Consider the following 17,171-nt stretch of genomic DNA (forward strand, 5'->3'; position numbering starts at 1 on the left):
AGGGGAAGAGGTGGAGGTAAAAGAAAAAGGTTTGTGCCCTAACCCTCTGCTGGATTGCTTGAGGGTGTGTACCACACTTTATAAACTCATTTTATTCAATATTCAACAATAACAGATTTTAAAAGCTGTAAATATCACATCAAAGATGGCACAACACAAAATGTATCGCAATAAGTAGGCGAGGAGAAGTGAGAGAGGATCACGTCTTGACCTGTTCGAGACCTGTTAAAAGTAATTTCAACATTTCTACTGTGGAAACAAATAACAGCAGCGGTTCCATCAAATCAATTATTTTTATTTCATTCTTAAATCATATAACAGAAAGCTGTTCTTGTTACCAGACAAACATGAATAAGTAATTTTCCGTACTCATGATAAATTCTAATTTTCAACATTTTCTTCATTGGTGATGGTCATGTTAATTCATTTTCTTCTCAAACGTGATTCCTTACCATGCTATTAATTATTGTAATATTTTTAAAACAGAGCAAAGATGCACATCTACTACAGTGTGCTGAATTATGAAAAGTAATTTAAAAAAACTAAAACTAAAGATCATAACATGCCTGTCAATGTCAGTTAAACTCTTGATTTAAAAAAAATAAGTTTGATGAAGGCAGAAAAGTTTTTAAAGAGTTAGAACAAAACTGTTTCAAAAGTGCTAAAATCTTCAGGTTCAACTACCTTTACTAATTCTGTTAACCACTTCTATTTAATTTAGTGGTTATGTTCTGTGCAATTATTACTACCCAAAAGAGCAGCATCATTAATGATATCAGACCACAAAATCATTTTAATCTGAAGCCTCTGAAGTTAGCCTGTGGCCTCAAGCTCTTACTTTCTGCTCTGTTTGACCAGCTCTTCCACCTCCTTCATGAAGCGCAGGCACAGCTCATCCTGCCATGGCAGGGCGACACACTGCACTGCCACAGGCAGACCCTCGCCTCCGGTCACAGCCTGAACACAAACATGAGTTCGAGTCAATAACAATAGTCAGTAACAAGAACCAACACAGTCTCCTGCCTCCACCTACTGACCAACTGTGGAACTACTGTTTTAAAAAATCAATAAAATGGCCTTATACTGAAGTTACTGATGTTTGGGGTTGATCCACAGGAAGCAAAGTTCAGGGGCAAGGCCACACTTGTTGCCTCCCCCCCTACCAGAGTCAGAAGGTGTTACGTAGTTGACTTGTTAGTATCATGGATAAATTACTGAACACGCCTAGCAAGTACAGCCTCGGTGTGGAGTGACTGTTAACATTCCCTGCTGAAAAGTTAAGTGAACATCCATAGGGAGGTACAAAATTAAAGGCAAAATGGCAAAAAAAAGTGAGAGCATACAAAAACAAGATGCAAACTCACTTCAAAGAAATAGCGAAATTAAAAAGTTAAGCTGATTAAATGATAATTTAAATAACTGGTAGTTGGAGCTCTACTAACTTACTACAACTAACTACTAATTTATGTGTGTATTAGATAAGCAGGTACATCAGGCTGTAGTTTAATGAACGCAGTGACAAGTTTAAAGAATTCATGTTCGTTGCTGCCCCCTTGTGGTCAACAATCACTCTTTGACGTAAGTGACAAAGGCAGTAACACGAATGAATCATTCTGTTGGAGGGGAGTGAGGAAGAAACCTCAAAAAGACCACCTGTGAAAAAAAAATACCCTCACAAAGTAAATGTGTTATATCATCTGGCATCACTCACCTCTCACTGGCACTTTTCTTACCTGTTTGAAGAACTTCTCCCATTGGTCCTGATAAATGCCCTTAGAGTGCTTGAGTTCCTCCTCATCTTCTGCCGTTACCGTGGAAACAGGAACAACCCCAGCAGGAAAATTGAGGAGATTGTAAAGCATTGTGTAAGACACGGCAGCTGAAAAGACAAAAAAATAGAAACAGGTTGTTACTGTTGCTGTTCTGCACAGTAATCATCAGTAGGATCATGTATAGTGCTGTGACAAAGATAGATTTTTTATATCTTGTGCCGCTCTCTAACCATTCACAAAGTCCTTTCAGATATCTCACACACATAGCTGTTCAGAGTAACGTACAGGTGAGCTTGCCGCAGTATAAGAAGTTGAAGGCTGGTCCGATAACAGGGCACAGCAGCACGTCAATGTTGCACCTTCTCCATTCTGCTACCGTTTCCTGGATGTAGTCCTAAAGAGAACACAAGAGAATTTAATTTCACCTCTATGCAATCATACATCATACATGCACAATCATTATTATATGACAGCTACAAGTACCTCAACATCAGCATGCTGCTTCCACAGATCTGCAACAGATCTAAAAGCAAGGCAGGAAAATAATCAGTATGACCATTACATCAAGCACAAACTGTCAACTTCAAAATGACTTTCTCACCCAACACCACAGATAGCATTGAAGACGGCAGAAATACGTGGAGACTGCAAAAGACAAGCACAACATAAAACACATCAAACACACTTGGAGTATAAAATCATCCTTTATGGAGAATTTAATTTTATTAGTCTGTTTTTAAGCATTGCTGTCACAGAAGGAGAGAACTCACCAGAGGCTTGAGGATGAATGAGATGGTTTTCTTCAACCACTTGGGAAAATAGTAAGGTAAAACCTGTACACCGAGACATGGATGCAAGGGCCCGCCCTCCCTACGACAAAAATGACAAGGGATCATTCATTGGACAACAGAACAATCTGTTCAAAGGGATGCAATCCCTTTGAACAGATGGTTTATGGTATCATTGTTACATACGCTGTACAACCCAGTCTTCAAGAAAATACCAGAACTTATAGCCCTGAGCTAACTGAGTTAAACCATACTAACATGTATTTATTTATTTGTGTGTTGCTGCTGTATGTATAAATTAACTTGATAGACAGCCCTGATGGTAACGATATAGCTATGTGTGGAAAAGGAAATGGTCAAACTGCTTGGCAATAATTTATTCAATCTAAAATGGAGTGCTTCAGATAGAAAAGAGGTGCTGTAGCTATAGCCAATATAGAAAAATAACGTGAACATTAAATCATGTAAACCTGTTACAGTAGTGGCCTAAAAAGTATGAACATGGAGCAAATGTCTACTTTCATGTAGCAATACTGCAGGTCACCTCACAAAGATATATACATTTTCAAGACAGATATTATCAGGCCTGGACTCTAATCCAATATGAAACTTTTGACAGATTTGACAATGTGCAGTCGAGTTGCAACAGCTTCCTGTATCAAAACATGAAAATAGTCTGCCTGTTTCGCTGACCGAACTTGAGGGGGTTTGTAAAAATAAAGCACCTGTCAATGATGATTACACTGATTAAATAATTGACAACGTAAAACAGGAACTTCAACTCACAGTTTTTTAAGCAGGGTAGTACCGCCGTCTGCTAAGATAGCCTTTACTATCAGTTCAGGGAGAATGTGATCCAGCTTCAGAGGAGTGTAGGGCACCAGCTACAGACGCAAATCACAGAGAGAGAGAGGAAAAAGCAACTTCATAGCTCATATGACATATTTCATGTAACCATAAATCATTTTGTGTGTGTGTCTGTGAGTGCCGTGGTCTTACAGTGTGCCCTGCTTGCTCCAAGAGAGCTTTGACCTCTCTGATGCCTCGGACCATGCTTGGAGATGGATATGTGTAGCCATCATTTTCTAGGTAACCAATCCTCAGTGGTTTGGAGCTCTGGTATATCTGAGTACAAGACATTTTCAGTCTGTTAGATTAGTAGTGAGATGCACATTTTTTGGAATATCTTATGAATTTGAATGTGTGTCCACATATTCAGTTCTCTGCCTCTGTCAAATGATGATCAATCAATACAAACATGCATATTAATGTGCCTTTGTTTCCCCTGCACATTATATAGCTGAACTCAACTCATTATTGTCACAGTGGAGGACATTTCCCCAGAGTGAACTGTTATGGTGTAAACAACAGGCAGCAAATCCAAAAGGGAGTTTTCATCATTCATATTCCCTTTCCCTTACACAACACTGAGAGGAGCATACAAGGCCTCACCCCTCCCCCATCTCGGCGCTTCGGACCACATCACTGTTATGCTAATGCCAGCGTACAGGCCAAAGGTCAAAGCCACCAGACCGGTTCAGAAGCAGGTACGGGTGTGGCCAGAGGGTGCCTCCTCAGCACTCCAGGACTGCTTTACCACTACAGACTGGGACATGTTTAAGCAGGCAGCCACCTACAACCATCGAATCAACATCCAGGAATATTCAGATACTGTTACTGCCTACATCAGCAAATGCGCTGATGATGTCACAGACACCAAGACCATCACGGTACGGTCCAACCAGAAACCATGGCTGACAGGGGAAGTCCATCGGTTACTGAGAGCCCGGAAAGCTGCTTTCAGAGCAGGTGATGAGGCTGGTCTGAGATCAGCTAGAGCCAACCTGTCCCGTGGCATCAGACTTGCAAAGAGGCAGTACAGCAGCAGGATAACCCACCACTTTACCAACAGCAGAGACACAAGGAGCCTGTGGCAGGGGTTACAGACCATCACGGACTATAAACCTCGACCACAGACCTGTGACAGTGACATCACTCTGCTGAACGATCTGAACCACTTCTTTGGACGGTTTGAAGCTGACAACAGCACCCCTGCACTGAAGACAACACCCCCTCCAGATGACCAGGTGCTGTCCCTGTCTCCGGCAAGCGTGAGGAGATCCCTCTCCAGGATCAACACTCGCAAAGCTGCAGGACCTGACAACATTCCTGGTCGTGTGCTGAAGGACTGTGCAGAGGAGCTCACAGATGTCCTCACAGACATCTTCAACACCTCCCTGAGCCAAGCTGTTGTCCCCACCTGCTTCAAGTACACCACCATCATCCCGGTTCCAAAGAAGGCCTCTCCCTCCTGCTTCAACAACTACCGCCCCGTGGCACTGACCCCCATCATCATGAAGTGCTTCGAGCGGTTAGTTATGCAGCACATCAAATCCACCCTCCCTCCGTCCCTGGACCCCTACCAGTTTGCATATCGGGCCAACCAGTCCACTGATGATGCAATCGCCACCGCTCTCCACTCAGCTCTCACTCACCTGGACACCAAGGACTCATATGTGAGAATGCTGTTCTTGGACTTCAGTTCAGCTTTCAACACCATCATCCCCCAGCAGCTGATACAAAAACTGGACTGCTTAGGACTAAACATCTCACTCCGCAACTGGTTGCTGGACTTCCTGACCGGAAGACCACAGGCAGTTCAGGTTGGCAGCAACGCATCTAGCACTATCACGCTGAACACAGGGGCGCCCCAAGGATGCGTGCTCAGCCCCTTACTGTTCACCCTGCTGACCCACGACTGCACACCGACACACAACACCAATGTCTTCGTCAAGTTTGCGGACGACACGACTGTGGTGGGGCTCATCAACAAAAACGATGAGTCAAATTACAGGGATGAGGTGAGCCGACTGGCCAAGTGGTGCAGAGACAACAATCTCTCTCTGAACGTGGAGAAGACGAAGGAGATTGTTGTCGACTTCCGGAGAGCCCCCACCCAGCACCACCCACTAACCATCAATGGTGCTGCAGTGGAGAGAGTGAGCAGTACCAGGTTCCTGCGTGTGCTCATCACTGAGGACCTCTCTTGGAGCAGCAACACTGCATCACTGACCAGGAAAGCCCAGCAGCGCCTCTACTTCCTCCGCAAACTAAGAAGAGCCAGAGCTCCAGTCCCCATCCTGCAGACTTTCTACCACGGCACCACCGGGAGCATCCTGACCAGCTGCATCACTGTGTGGTACGGCACTGCAGCCTGCAAGAAGACCCTGCAGCGCATAGTGAGATCAGCTGAGAAGATCATCGGTGCCCCCTCCCCTCCCTCAAGGACATTTATATTACACGCCTGGCCCGCAAAGCTCTCAGCATTGCGGGCGACCCAACCCACCCCAGCCACCACTTCTTCAGCCTCCTGCCTTCCGGGAGGAGAATGAGGAGCATCCGGGCAAGAACCAGCAGACTGAGAGACAGCTTCATGCACCAGGCCAAATTTGCACTATGTACACCTGTTTACATATTTCATTTTTATAGACCTGTTCATACTGAAATTCTGTCAATTTATAATTCTACCATACTGCTTTATTTATATTTATATTTATATCATACTGCCATACTATTTATATTGATAATTCTGCTTCAACGGTTCATACTATTTATATCTCCAGACTTTTCTATTCCCGGATGTCTTTTAGCTTGTATATATTGTATATATATATATTTTTCATATTTTCATTTTCATTTTTATTTTTATTTTATTTTTATTTCATATTTTATTTTATATATTTTTTTACATCTTCACACTGTTTGGACAGAGAGAAACGTAATTTCAATTCTCTGTATGTCTTGTACATATTGCAGTATTGACAATAAAGCCGACCTGAACTTGAACTTTCCTCGCTATTTACAACAGGAGACAATATTTTGAAACACAATTACAAAAAATATTTCCTGCAGCACTTAAGGAAAATGCAGTTTAGAATATGTGACAAGACTTTTTAGATTTTTCAGATTCAACTGAAATACAGTGGTCCCTCGTTTATCGCGGTGGATACGTTCTAAAAATAACCCGCAATAAACGAAATCCGCAAAGTAAGTTTTACAATTATTATACATCTTTTAAGACCGTAAAACCCCTAACCACACACTTTTATACACCTTTTTACACGCATTTTGTACAGTACTCCCTTAGCCAATCAGGACACAGAACACAATGCGCGTTCATACTGTACAGTACGCTCTAAAAAAAAAGTACGCAAATTTACACTAAAAAAAATCCACGAAACAGCGAGTCTGCGAAAAGTGAACCGCGTTATAGTGAGGGACGACTGTATATTCATGTCTGCTGTGACATTACCCTACAAAGCGTGTACATGTGGAAAATATATAGCTGATATAGCCAGCAGCCAGTTGGTTTAGCTTGGACAAAGACTCGAAGCAGTCAGGTTTGTTCTATACATAGTTAAAGAAACACACCTATCAGCAGCCCTAAAGCTCTCTTGCTGCTAGGCAACAGTAAGCTTTTGTAATAAACACACCTGTGTATTGAAAGGTATGGGTGGAACTGTGGGGTCCAAGGAGAACATGTGGTCACAGAGCAGAGCCTGCATGCAAAGCACCAGACTGTCCACATCCTTCGCCATGGGTCCAGAAGTTGACAACACTGATTTACAGACACATAAAAAAAAAGTAACCAAATTTTTCTGATGACACATGTAGTACTGTATGTTGGCAATAATGATAAAAACCTGCCTGATTTTTGCCCTCGATAAATAGGACTGATACCCTGTGAACTGAGCACAGCACAAAGAAATCAAAAGATGTAAACAAAGCAAAGATGTATTTCAAAGTGTCATGACCGTACAATGGTCATCCATAAAACTGACGAGCAGGGACACTCACCTTAGCCGACCTGCTGTTGGCTTAAAGCCAGAGATACCACAGAATGACGCAGGAATACGGATACTTCCCCCTATATCACTGCCTATACCGAGCAGGGAGCCTCCTCCCCCAATGAGAGCCCCCTCCCCACCAGACGAACCTCCGGGGGTCTTCTGCAGGTTGTGGGGGTTCACGGTCTGCCCATAAATATGGTTACCACAGTCATAACTGGAGATAAGAACAATAAAAGAAAAATAGATAAGTAACAAGAATCACAGCCTTTGCACTCGTAAATGTAATTGCATAAATTCACTGGTATTGTACATGTTGTGTGTGTCAGCATTTACTTTAACAGGCCTTGGGGCAAGTTAGTTTTCACAAAGGGAATAGCTCCTTGTCTCTTCAGAACTTCAACAATCACACTATCTGTCTGGGCAGGTTGGTCCAAATACACAACCACACCGCAAGAAGAGTCATGATTCTTTTGTTGAAAAATGAAAACAGACAAAGAGGAAAGTGTTAGACAAGAACACACTTAAGGCATAGAGTAACCAAGCTATAATAGTTTCATCAGTTTATACAGTATATACCTGGAATTCTGTCAGTGTAATTGCCATCCTGTTAGAATACAGGTAATGCATAACTACAAAATACCTTGTATGCGATGTTTTCTTTGATGCTAACTGGAACACCATACAGGAGACCTTTCTTGTTGGAAGCAACAGTTTTTAGCTGGTCAAAACTCTCTAATAAGATCCCAGTGCAGCAGTTGAGCTTTTTGTTTACATCCAGAGTCTGTAAGAAAAGAAGAAGAAAAAAAATGTCTTTGCAAGTGGATAAATATTAATTTTGTAACACTGCAAGAAAGCCAAATGAATTGAACAACTGACTGTGTTTAAAACACAAGGGTACATGCAAATTTCCGCACCCAGACAAAAGAGATAAATCAGTGAAGGTTCAAATTAGTTATCTCTTAGATGTTATTCTGTGTTAGGATGTGATATATGAGCTTTGTCGTGTTAGGTATTTAACCTTTTCCATGTAAGAGTAGTACACATCCTCAGGGCTCAGCAAACCTTCCTGCAGTTGCTTCGTCAACTCGGACAGAGACAGCGTCAGAATGAGAGCAGAGTTGGTCATTGGATGCTAGAAGACACACACACACAAACACATAAGATGATCAAAATAGTTGCAGATTACTTTTCTGTCAAATCAGTCAACCAATCGCTCGGATTTTCTCACAGCAGATGCTCTGACTTGACATTGTAGGAAAAGCAGGTCTACTAATCACGTTATAACAGTGGCTCTGTTCTATTGAAGTTCCCAGTAAGCTGTGACAGTGTGACAGTAAGCCAGCATCTAACAGTACTAGGACGCTGAAACTGAAGCAGCTAAAAGAAATTCATCCACCACTGGATTTGTTTACATTATAATTAATTATTTACATCAATGCTTGCCTGTTTCTTACGGTCACGCTGTCAGAATTCATCCACTAAACATTCCAGCCTCTTTCAAATGATCTATAAATCAATCCTTAATGAAGGTGCATATATTTTACAATCTATGCTTTACATCGATTTAAACATCTCTTAAATATTAAATGTTTCTCACCTTACGTTGAAAAATACCTACTAACTTTGACCAGACCTGTGCTTCTGCAGATTTAAGAAGTCTGTCACTTGTCAAATACATTGTAACTAATACAGTAACATTACTAATGCTGCATAAATGACCATGTCTTGTATTATTTATATACATTATTTGCAGCTACCTGCCCATTTGCACTATATTATACATTCTGTGTGTTTAAATGGGGTGCTCGGTTACATGCATTGAACTTTTGCTGTACTTTGTGAGAGTCAATAAAGTCAGTCTGATCTAATCTGTGTTGTGCAGAATTCATTTTGCTTACTCGATGATAAAATAAAATGCAATGCAATGTACCAAACTGCATTTGTTGATTTTTTGGGTGTGGCAGGTCAAAGAGTGACTGCAAAATGACAGAATGTTGTTAGTGCATATTAACTTCCAAACTATTACTGGTGTATAGGTCGGGATTAAAATCAGGTAAGAGAAAGTGTGTGTGTGTGTGTGTGTGTGTGTGTGTGTTGTTACCGTTTCCTTGTACTGCAGCACAGCCTGCTCAGCCCGCTGCAGGCTCTCAGTCCTCCGGTTTCTGGCTCTTTGAATCTTTTTCTTCGTCTTTTGATGGATGCTGATCTTCCGCACCAGCATCACAAAGGTGCCCACAGCGCAGGCAGCGCCCGTCCACAGTGCGGCAGTCCGGTTGTCGAGCTCCATTCCCTGGAGGAACAGCTTAATGCGCTCCATGGCTCCTCTTGTGCTCCTGCGAACTCAGGCTGAGACAAACAGGCTGTTGTTAGACTTGTCTTAGGTTCCTGAGTCAACAGGTAGGCGGAGTTAAGGCGCTTATAAGATATTCATAATCGACCTCAACAACTCTTTGACATTTAGTCAATCTATCAGGGGATGTCTCATCCGGTTTGCACAGAAACTGGTTCCTGTACGCATGCAACCCGCTGTGTCCGAAACAGGGTCACCAGATTCGTCACGGATTCAAAAAGTATATAAATATTACTTTAAAAAAAAATCGCATCTCATATCTGCTGCGCACTACACTAAGATATTTAATCAAATATAACTTCTGCACACGCATGGTCCATGCTGCATATGAGAGCCAGCTGGGACGGACAGCAGAGCGTCTCCTCTTGGGACTACAAGAGAGATGGCGTCAGTGATGCCTCAACTGAGTCACCTCATCTTGAATGATGAATAAGAAATATGACAAAAACACCCGACAGCCACGTCTATACAGGATGTGTCTCATTTTCATAAATCAGTTATTAAATCACTGTGTAAATAAAGTGCTGTTACAATAAGTAGATATTGCCGGAGCTCATTTCAGGTCAGGTTACAAAATATAAAACTTAATATGTCCCCCTTTTTTTTTTTTTTGCAGTATTTAGGATTTAGTGGCATCATGGCTGTGTTTGTAAAATGTGAATATATATATATATTATATTCCATATCTAACATACATCTTACACACTGGACCTTTAAAGTGTAGAGATGCTGCCTTTAAAACCAGATAGGAGCATCAAAGCTTCAGTTGCACATTTTATGTGCAATTCTTTACTATCACAAGTGAACTGTGCGTCACTTCATACCACATTTATCAACGGATCACATCAAAAAGGAATATTAATGTAGCTCCCCAAAGCCTCTGTAAATGTTTACACTTGGCAAGGTTAGTATGAACCTTGGCTCCTTCCGGGTTGAATTTGTAATCTGTGCATGATACAGTTTGCAAATGTCACACACAGTGGCAAAATGCAGTTACAATTTAACTTTTACATCTACGGGGATCACAGGTTTAGTTCCACAAGAATCATTCACAAACTTTTTATTTAAAGTTATACTCGTGAAATAAACTTGTGACACGAGTTAAGGTTTTGAAGCCACCAACTTTAATGAACTGTTGACTCAGACTACCTTGTTCAATACTTTCTTTTCTTCCCCCCCCTCACATGAGCAAATACAGCAAAGCATACATTTATTTTAAGTTACAACATACAGCAGATCCACATATGGATGTATTTAAAACCATGTTAGCTTCATAGGTACAATATTTGAAGAATGCCGTCAGCCGGTAGTGCAACCATCAGGGAGGACTTCATTTGACTGAATGGAACAGTTTGTGCGCCACCTATAAAGAAGAAAAGAGCAAATTTATTCATGCAAACACAGCATAAAGTAAAGGCAAATCAAAGAGCCTCAAATATTTGCAAGTATTAATATTAATATCACTTAAAGGGTAACTTCTGCACTTTTCCACTTGGACCTTATTTTACCATGTTTTTGTGACAACTTTGTCATTGAATCTGTATGTAGAAGTACAGAAAGCTTAGTGCTATGTACAAGATTTTCAATGGCGTGACTGAATATTTAGCTCATTTCAACAATGTGGATGAGGACTTTAAATGGCTGTCTTTATCTAAGCCGAAGTGAACAGATAAGTCCACAGATTAAAGAGGAGTGAGAGAGACGGGCGACAGACAGGAGGAGGATGAATCGGCTGCAGCAAGCCTGCCAAGACTGGCATTCCTGCCCACGCTTTTCACATACTCTCTCCGCCCACGGAGGAGATTTCACAATACTGCATACGTGAAAAACAATAAGCAAAGAACAAAATACTATACCATAAAATTTTAGTTAAAAAAAAAGAATATAGAAATACAAAAATATGTGCAAATGTTCTATTACGTGTACAGAGGTATTGGAGTGAGCTGTATAAATGAACATGACATACTAGAGACAGGTTAAAGAGAGACAGGTTAAAGAGACAGGTTAAAGTAACTGGAGACAGGTTAAAGTAACTTGTGTTTCGACGAGGTACTGCACAATCTGGTTGTAAAAGGCTGTTTGGCCTGTACGGGTATCCAACCCATGACCTTGGCATTATCAGTACCAGAAAACGTTTCATTTTTCTGTGGCATTCTTTTCATAATGTTGTCCAGCAAATAATCTGAACACTTTCAATGGACATATTTTGATAGTTGACTACCTTGTAGCCTGTTTCAAGGCTGCAGCACGCTCCCTCAATACAGGATAAAAAAAATCCCCATTAGACACTTTCACACATAAACATGGGGGGAAAAAAAGGTTCAGACAGAAAAATAGCGCAGTTACAGTTTAGGTCATAAACAATTCACCGATGTGCCCCTGCTAATGTTGTTGTACTGCTGGATGTGAATGACACCTCTGGCAATCTTACAACACAGTAGTCTGAAAAATGGAAAAAAAAAATGGACGAAGTAATTTGTACTTCAATAAAATAAAACCTTTTGTAATTAGAAGAAAATGTGCTCAGAGCTGCATGTGGCTGCCAGTTACTGTACAGTACTGTGAAGGTCCTTTGTCAGCCTTGTGGAGTGATGCTGAACACAGTTCACTTACTGTGGAAAAGTGTTTTTCCAGTAATGCAACAGTACATGCAACTTTATATCATTTATAAGCTACATTTATAAAATAATCTCCTCTTGACAAAAGAATAGGAATCAAATCCTACTTTAAACTGACGCCTCGAGGTAATGTCATATTCAGGTGGCAGACACCTGTGGCACACGGTTCTCCAAAGCTTTTCAGTGTCAACTATTCATGCACCAAGGCTCCTTTGGGGTATATTTCTAAACTCTCTGCTTGGTGCAGCTGACAGATGTCACACTTACACAGTGGTCACGAGCATGCAGGAAGTCAAACAGCTCCTCAGTACAATCTTCCATCGTCGAAGACCGTGAGCCAACTCTGGTCTCGCACTCCTCCAGACGCTCCCGAGTGTGAACGCAGTGCTCCGCCTCTTCACACATCGATCGCATCGTATCGAGAGGATCCTTTAACAGATAATGCAGAAATGATGAATGACACACATTCAGCAAATGATCAGTGTTACAACCAGTCCCACTAGTATCAACCAGGATAAATTAAATACTGCAGCCTCCAAAGTTACCATAATTTGTAAACTGGTAACCAAGTGTACCAGTGTGTAGGACGATTCAGAGGGGATAACTTGCTTTACTCAGAAAGAGATAAAAATACATCCAGGACTGGCAGCACTGAGTATTTACAGTGTCTTTATTGAGAGAATTCATTGTTTCTTCCTCACTTGCTGGTTCCCATGTCTCACTGTCAAAACCAGAAACTTTGTCCAAACCACAGTGACCTGGTTTCTCTTCAACACTGTAATACCTTTAAAGATTTTTAGATGTTTGGTCAGAGTTAATAAGGACTGAGGAAGGAAGCTTGATTAACATAAAAGTAATTTATCAAGGACAGAATTATTTGTTTGAGTCGAACTGTCAAAAATTAATGCCAACATATCTCAGCAAAAGAGGAGTAATTTTTTATTTTTATTTTTTATATATTTTTTCAGCCTTTTTATGCCTTTAACGATAAGACAGCTGAAGATAGACAGGAAGGGGGGGAATGACACGCAGCAAAGGCTGTCCGATGCGGGCCAGCTGCAGCGAGGACTGTGGCCTCTACACACGGGGCGGCCGCGTAAACCACTACGCTATCGACCACCCCTTTATTTTTTTTTTACATTGTCTTCAAAATGTCAGAATTTGCTTTAACTGAGACCCGTTGGAAAATGCCAATGAGGCAAATCCTGTAAAAAGGAAACCGCTTGAGTCCAAGTATACTTTATGATTGCAAATAAAACTGAAAATTGTTTATAAGCAACTGCAGGTTATATTACAGTCACGGATGACTGCCAATTGCAGTTAATTGGGAACACAGTCTGTCTTTGTTGTCTTGTAACACGTACAATAACAGCTCTGTTTCATCATAAAAGTTATTCAATACAGTACAAATCAAATCCACAGAATTTGATCTTGGACATGAGTAAAAACAGACTGTAAACTGACACATGCACAGTCAATTACAAGCAAAATGTTGAGCTTGTTACATAAAAAAAAAGTCATGAAGTTAAAAATAATTAAGGAAATAGCCAACATGGCAGATAAGCATTTATTATTATTATTATTATTATTATTATTATTATTATTATTATATGTGCCAGACTGCAGAAGGAGCACAAACTCGTTCTTGAGTTATTTTTTTGTCAGGCGGTTTGCTTCCATAATGAACAATACTCTACAGCGGTTGCTAGAGCACCTGTGGAGGCGCCCGAGACAGAACATCATGAGTACTATCCCCCCATGCTGTTATGGCCCTTTTTTATTAACCTGCTGCTCACAGAGTGAGGCTGGAGACCGATCCTCCAGTGATTTTGGAGCAGGTGTTCACTACGGTTTGGAGACAGTTTCTGTTTTTGCCAGCGAGGGATTGGAAGCAGCAAAAGAAAGAAGGAGCAACACTGAAGACTCTCGATGAAGAGTGTCAGCGGCTTTACCGATATTCTCTGGGCGAAGCCGCTAATTGACAACTGAAGAAGCAGCACAACACCACAGAATAAAAATTGCTGATGGAGATTAGAATAGTTCACTTTCAAAAACAATGAGGAATTAATCAAGGGAATCGTGATACTTTTGCTGAGACTAATACAACATTCATCAGTTTTAAACTCCCAGCAGTAGCTGCAGGAGTTTCGATGTCTCCTCTGCTGTGGCAAGTCAGTGGCAGCTGGGACAAATAGTGGAGCAGTCCGACTGTGATGCAAAGATTGTTACATGAATAGGAATGTAGTTATAATAGTTGTAATCTCAATATTGGTGAAAATGAATGTGGTTATATCATTTTTAGCCTTGGCCGTGCAGTGTTTATGAATGTGGTTATATCATTTTTAGCCTTGGCCGTGCAGTGTTTATACCAATGTCTCATTGCATTTTTTCTATTTTATTTCAATTATATCTTGCAGTTATTATTTATATCATGGTCACTTACTTTTGTAATATTATTTATATTATGGTCACTACACTTGCAATAATATTATTTTGTATCATGGTCACTTTCTTTGCAATATTTCTCACACTATAGTCACTTTACATTACAACACTCTTTTTTATCATGCCACTTTTATCCTCATTACTTGTCTGTTTTGAAGGTTGATTGTTTTTTGTGTTTGTTGTGTAGGTTATAGATATTTCTGGTTTGTTGTGTAGGTTATAGATATTTCTGTCTGTTTATTGTGTTTTTCTAATCATGTAGTGTATGCTACACTTTCCTCTGCTGCTGTAACAAGTAAATTTCCCCGTGGTGGGATTAATAAAGTATATCTGATCTAATCTAATACATCAATGTCTGTTATATATCAGTCTCTAAACACAATGGCAACCTTTAATGTGTCTTTTCTGTGGAGACACATCACATGTCTTTGAGGGAGGGGTCGGCAGTGGAGAAAGCCTGAAAATGACCTCATGTCTGCTTGTTATTGGTAACGCAGACAGGTCTAAATATTGGCCCACAGCTTGTCCACACTTTTCACCTTAACACTCTTTATGTTTCTCATATTTGTCAGTTCAGTAACAACTAATAATTCAATAAAAAGTCCTTTGTAATCAAAAGTAATCTCACTGTAACACATTTGGATGCTGCCATGAATCTTCAATGAACATACCACCATGTCTTCCTCTTCCTCCTCTTCTTCCTCCTCCTGTAACAAACAAAAACAACAATAATTATAATAAATCAACAATTTAACCGTTAGCTGATGCTAAGCTAAGTGATGATTTAGCTTCAGTTAGCCGTGTTGTGCTAGCCTCCGAGCTAAAACAAACAAACGTCGCCGTCCTGGCAGAGCTGCGTTAAACCTGTGAGAGATACTAACATCCTCGGGCTCTCCGTTCGTGATCATCTTCTCCTCGAAAACCATGTTTGGGTTTTATTTCTGGCGCTCCTGGTTGTCCTTAAACGCCCGCTGGAGGACACGAGCAGGTCACAGCGCTCAGCTAACAGCTTCCGGTCCGTCAAGACTTTCACAATAAATCTCACGTTCGCCAACGTAAATATTAAACAATTCACTTCTGTCAGATTTGTTTTTTGACCCTGAAATACCCAAACACGTGATCTCTACTCACCAACTAAGTGTTTTCACACGAAAAGTTGCTTTTTTTAAAACCCTTTTTAAACCCCTGGTATAGTTTACCTGATATATCCTAGATAAAATACAGTTTTCATCAATTTATGTAAAAGTACAACACTGTATGCCAAATTGAAGTACTCTTCTTTAATTTCCCAATATACAATATCACATAAAATATATATTTTTAAAAAGGTACCATAGGGGGCCCTTTAAAAAGTCAGCAAAATTATTGAAAAAAATCAGGTAATCCTTAACAAAAAATTTCCTAACAAAAAAAATGGAGCTGGGGACTTGTTCTTTGGTCCACCCATTCCTGGGACATGTGAGCCTTGTCTGGTGAAGACAATTGTGGGAGATGGCACAAAAAAAGGCACTCTCTATCCAGGGGCGCCATATAGGGGGGAAAAGGGGCTGACAGGGGCCCCAAAAAATAGGTAAACACCAATATAAAATTATTAAACCATCATCATTGAGTATATATATTTCAAATATAATAATGAAATTAATTATCTCTTTATTTTTACATGTTTTGGGCAGTAAAAGTCAAATAAAAATGGCCTTTAGCACATTTTTATGGTGGCTTTTAATCTTGCATCAAATAGTGAACTGCACTGCATGTATGCAGACTTGCATGCATGTACAAATCACAAGCAGTAAATATTGTGCTAGTACTACTATTGAACTACAAGACGCACAACAGTTGCAAGCCTTTTATTGGAGTTATGTAAAGCTTTTGATGGGATAGTTGGGTCCTAGAGATGTGGTGACAACAGCTGTGCAGAGGGGGCCCAATTTGATTTTTTTGTCATGGGGCCCAAAATTCCTGGCGGCGCCTGTGTCTCTATCACTAACCTCGGGTTAAAATCACCCGAATGCATGCCTCTTGAAAAAAAACATAGATGGGAGGAGGGAAACAAACATACCATTAATGACATAAGCAACACAATGAAAATCACATGACAAGAATTGTGTGGGTGAAAATCACCCGACGTTGGTGTACTTTTATTTTGAAGTTCGAATCGTCTGGTGGTTGGTCTACTTCCTGTCGGCACACATGAAGAAACTCTGTGCTGCCATCATGTCGCACACAGCTGGCATTGAAATGATAAACACATGATATCACAATATGTTCCAAATGCACTGCCTGTATAAGAGGAGGTGCACTGTTTTCTTTATTATTCGGGTCTAATGCCTTTTATGAATATTGCTTGT

At 40.6% G+C, this 17,171-nt stretch overlaps 2 protein-coding genes across 2 annotated transcripts; both read right to left on the reverse strand.

The window, feature by feature from the left end:
- Nucleotides 1-282: 282 nt before the first annotated feature.
- On the reverse strand, nt 283-9,971 carry faah (fatty acid amide hydrolase). Its single transcript, XM_019279539.2, has 15 exons — nt 9,512-9,971; nt 8,429-8,542; nt 8,051-8,191; nt 7,744-7,877; nt 7,418-7,624; nt 7,268-7,308; nt 7,054-7,178; nt 3,560-3,685; nt 3,347-3,444; nt 2,543-2,642; nt 2,374-2,417; nt 2,256-2,295; nt 2,058-2,166; nt 1,734-1,879; nt 283-957 (listed from the first exon to the last, which is right to left on the reverse strand). Exons 1-15 carry the CDS (start codon nt 9,725-9,727, stop codon nt 835-837), a joined length of 1,764 nt encoding a protein of 587 aa, XP_019135084.2. The 5' UTR covers nt 9,728-9,971; the 3' UTR covers nt 283-834.
- Nucleotides 9,972-10,861: 890 nt separating this feature from the next.
- Nucleotides 10,862-15,864, reverse strand: uqcrh (ubiquinol-cytochrome c reductase hinge protein). Its single transcript, XM_010730218.3, has 4 exons — nt 15,705-15,864; nt 15,495-15,530; nt 12,646-12,807; nt 10,862-11,123 (listed from the first exon to the last, which is right to left on the reverse strand). Exons 1-4 carry the CDS (start codon nt 15,747-15,749, stop codon nt 11,091-11,093), a joined length of 276 nt encoding a protein of 91 aa, XP_010728520.1. The 5' UTR covers nt 15,750-15,864; the 3' UTR covers nt 10,862-11,090.
- Between the last annotated feature and the right edge of the window lie 1,307 nt (nt 15,865-17,171).

The sequence above is a fragment of the Larimichthys crocea genome, chromosome XVII (assembly GCF_000972845.2).
Source record: "Larimichthys crocea isolate SSNF chromosome XVII, L_crocea_2.0, whole genome shotgun sequence".
In the NCBI taxonomy this organism is placed as follows: domain Eukaryota; kingdom Metazoa; phylum Chordata; class Actinopteri; family Sciaenidae; genus Larimichthys; species Larimichthys crocea.

Bases quoted from the DNA above. Each gene is read 5' to 3' on its own strand.
- faah (XM_019279539.2), bottom strand. From the start codon at position 9,727: ATGGAGCGCATTAAGCTGTTCCTCCAGGGAATGGAGCTCGACAACCGG. The intron at 8,192-8,428 runs GTTAAATACCTA...CTTTTCTTACAG, and splicing joins ACTACTCTTACATGGAAAAG to ACTCTGGATGTAAACAAAAA. The intron at 7,179-7,267 runs GCAGGTTTTTAT...TCTGTAAATCAG, and splicing joins TTATCGAGGGCAAAAATCAG to TGTTGTCAACTTCTGGACCC.
- uqcrh (XM_010730218.3), bottom strand. From the start codon at position 15,749: ATGGTTTTCGAGGAGAAGATGATCACGAACGGAGAGCCCGAGGAT. The intron at 12,808-15,494 runs GTATGTTCATTG...TATCTGTTAAAG, and splicing joins AGGAAGAGGAAGACATGGTG to GATCCTCTCGATACGATGCG. The intron at 11,124-12,645 runs GTAAGTGTGACA...TCTTCTTTATAG, and splicing joins TGCATGCTCGTGACCACTGT to GTGGCGCACAAACTGTTCCA.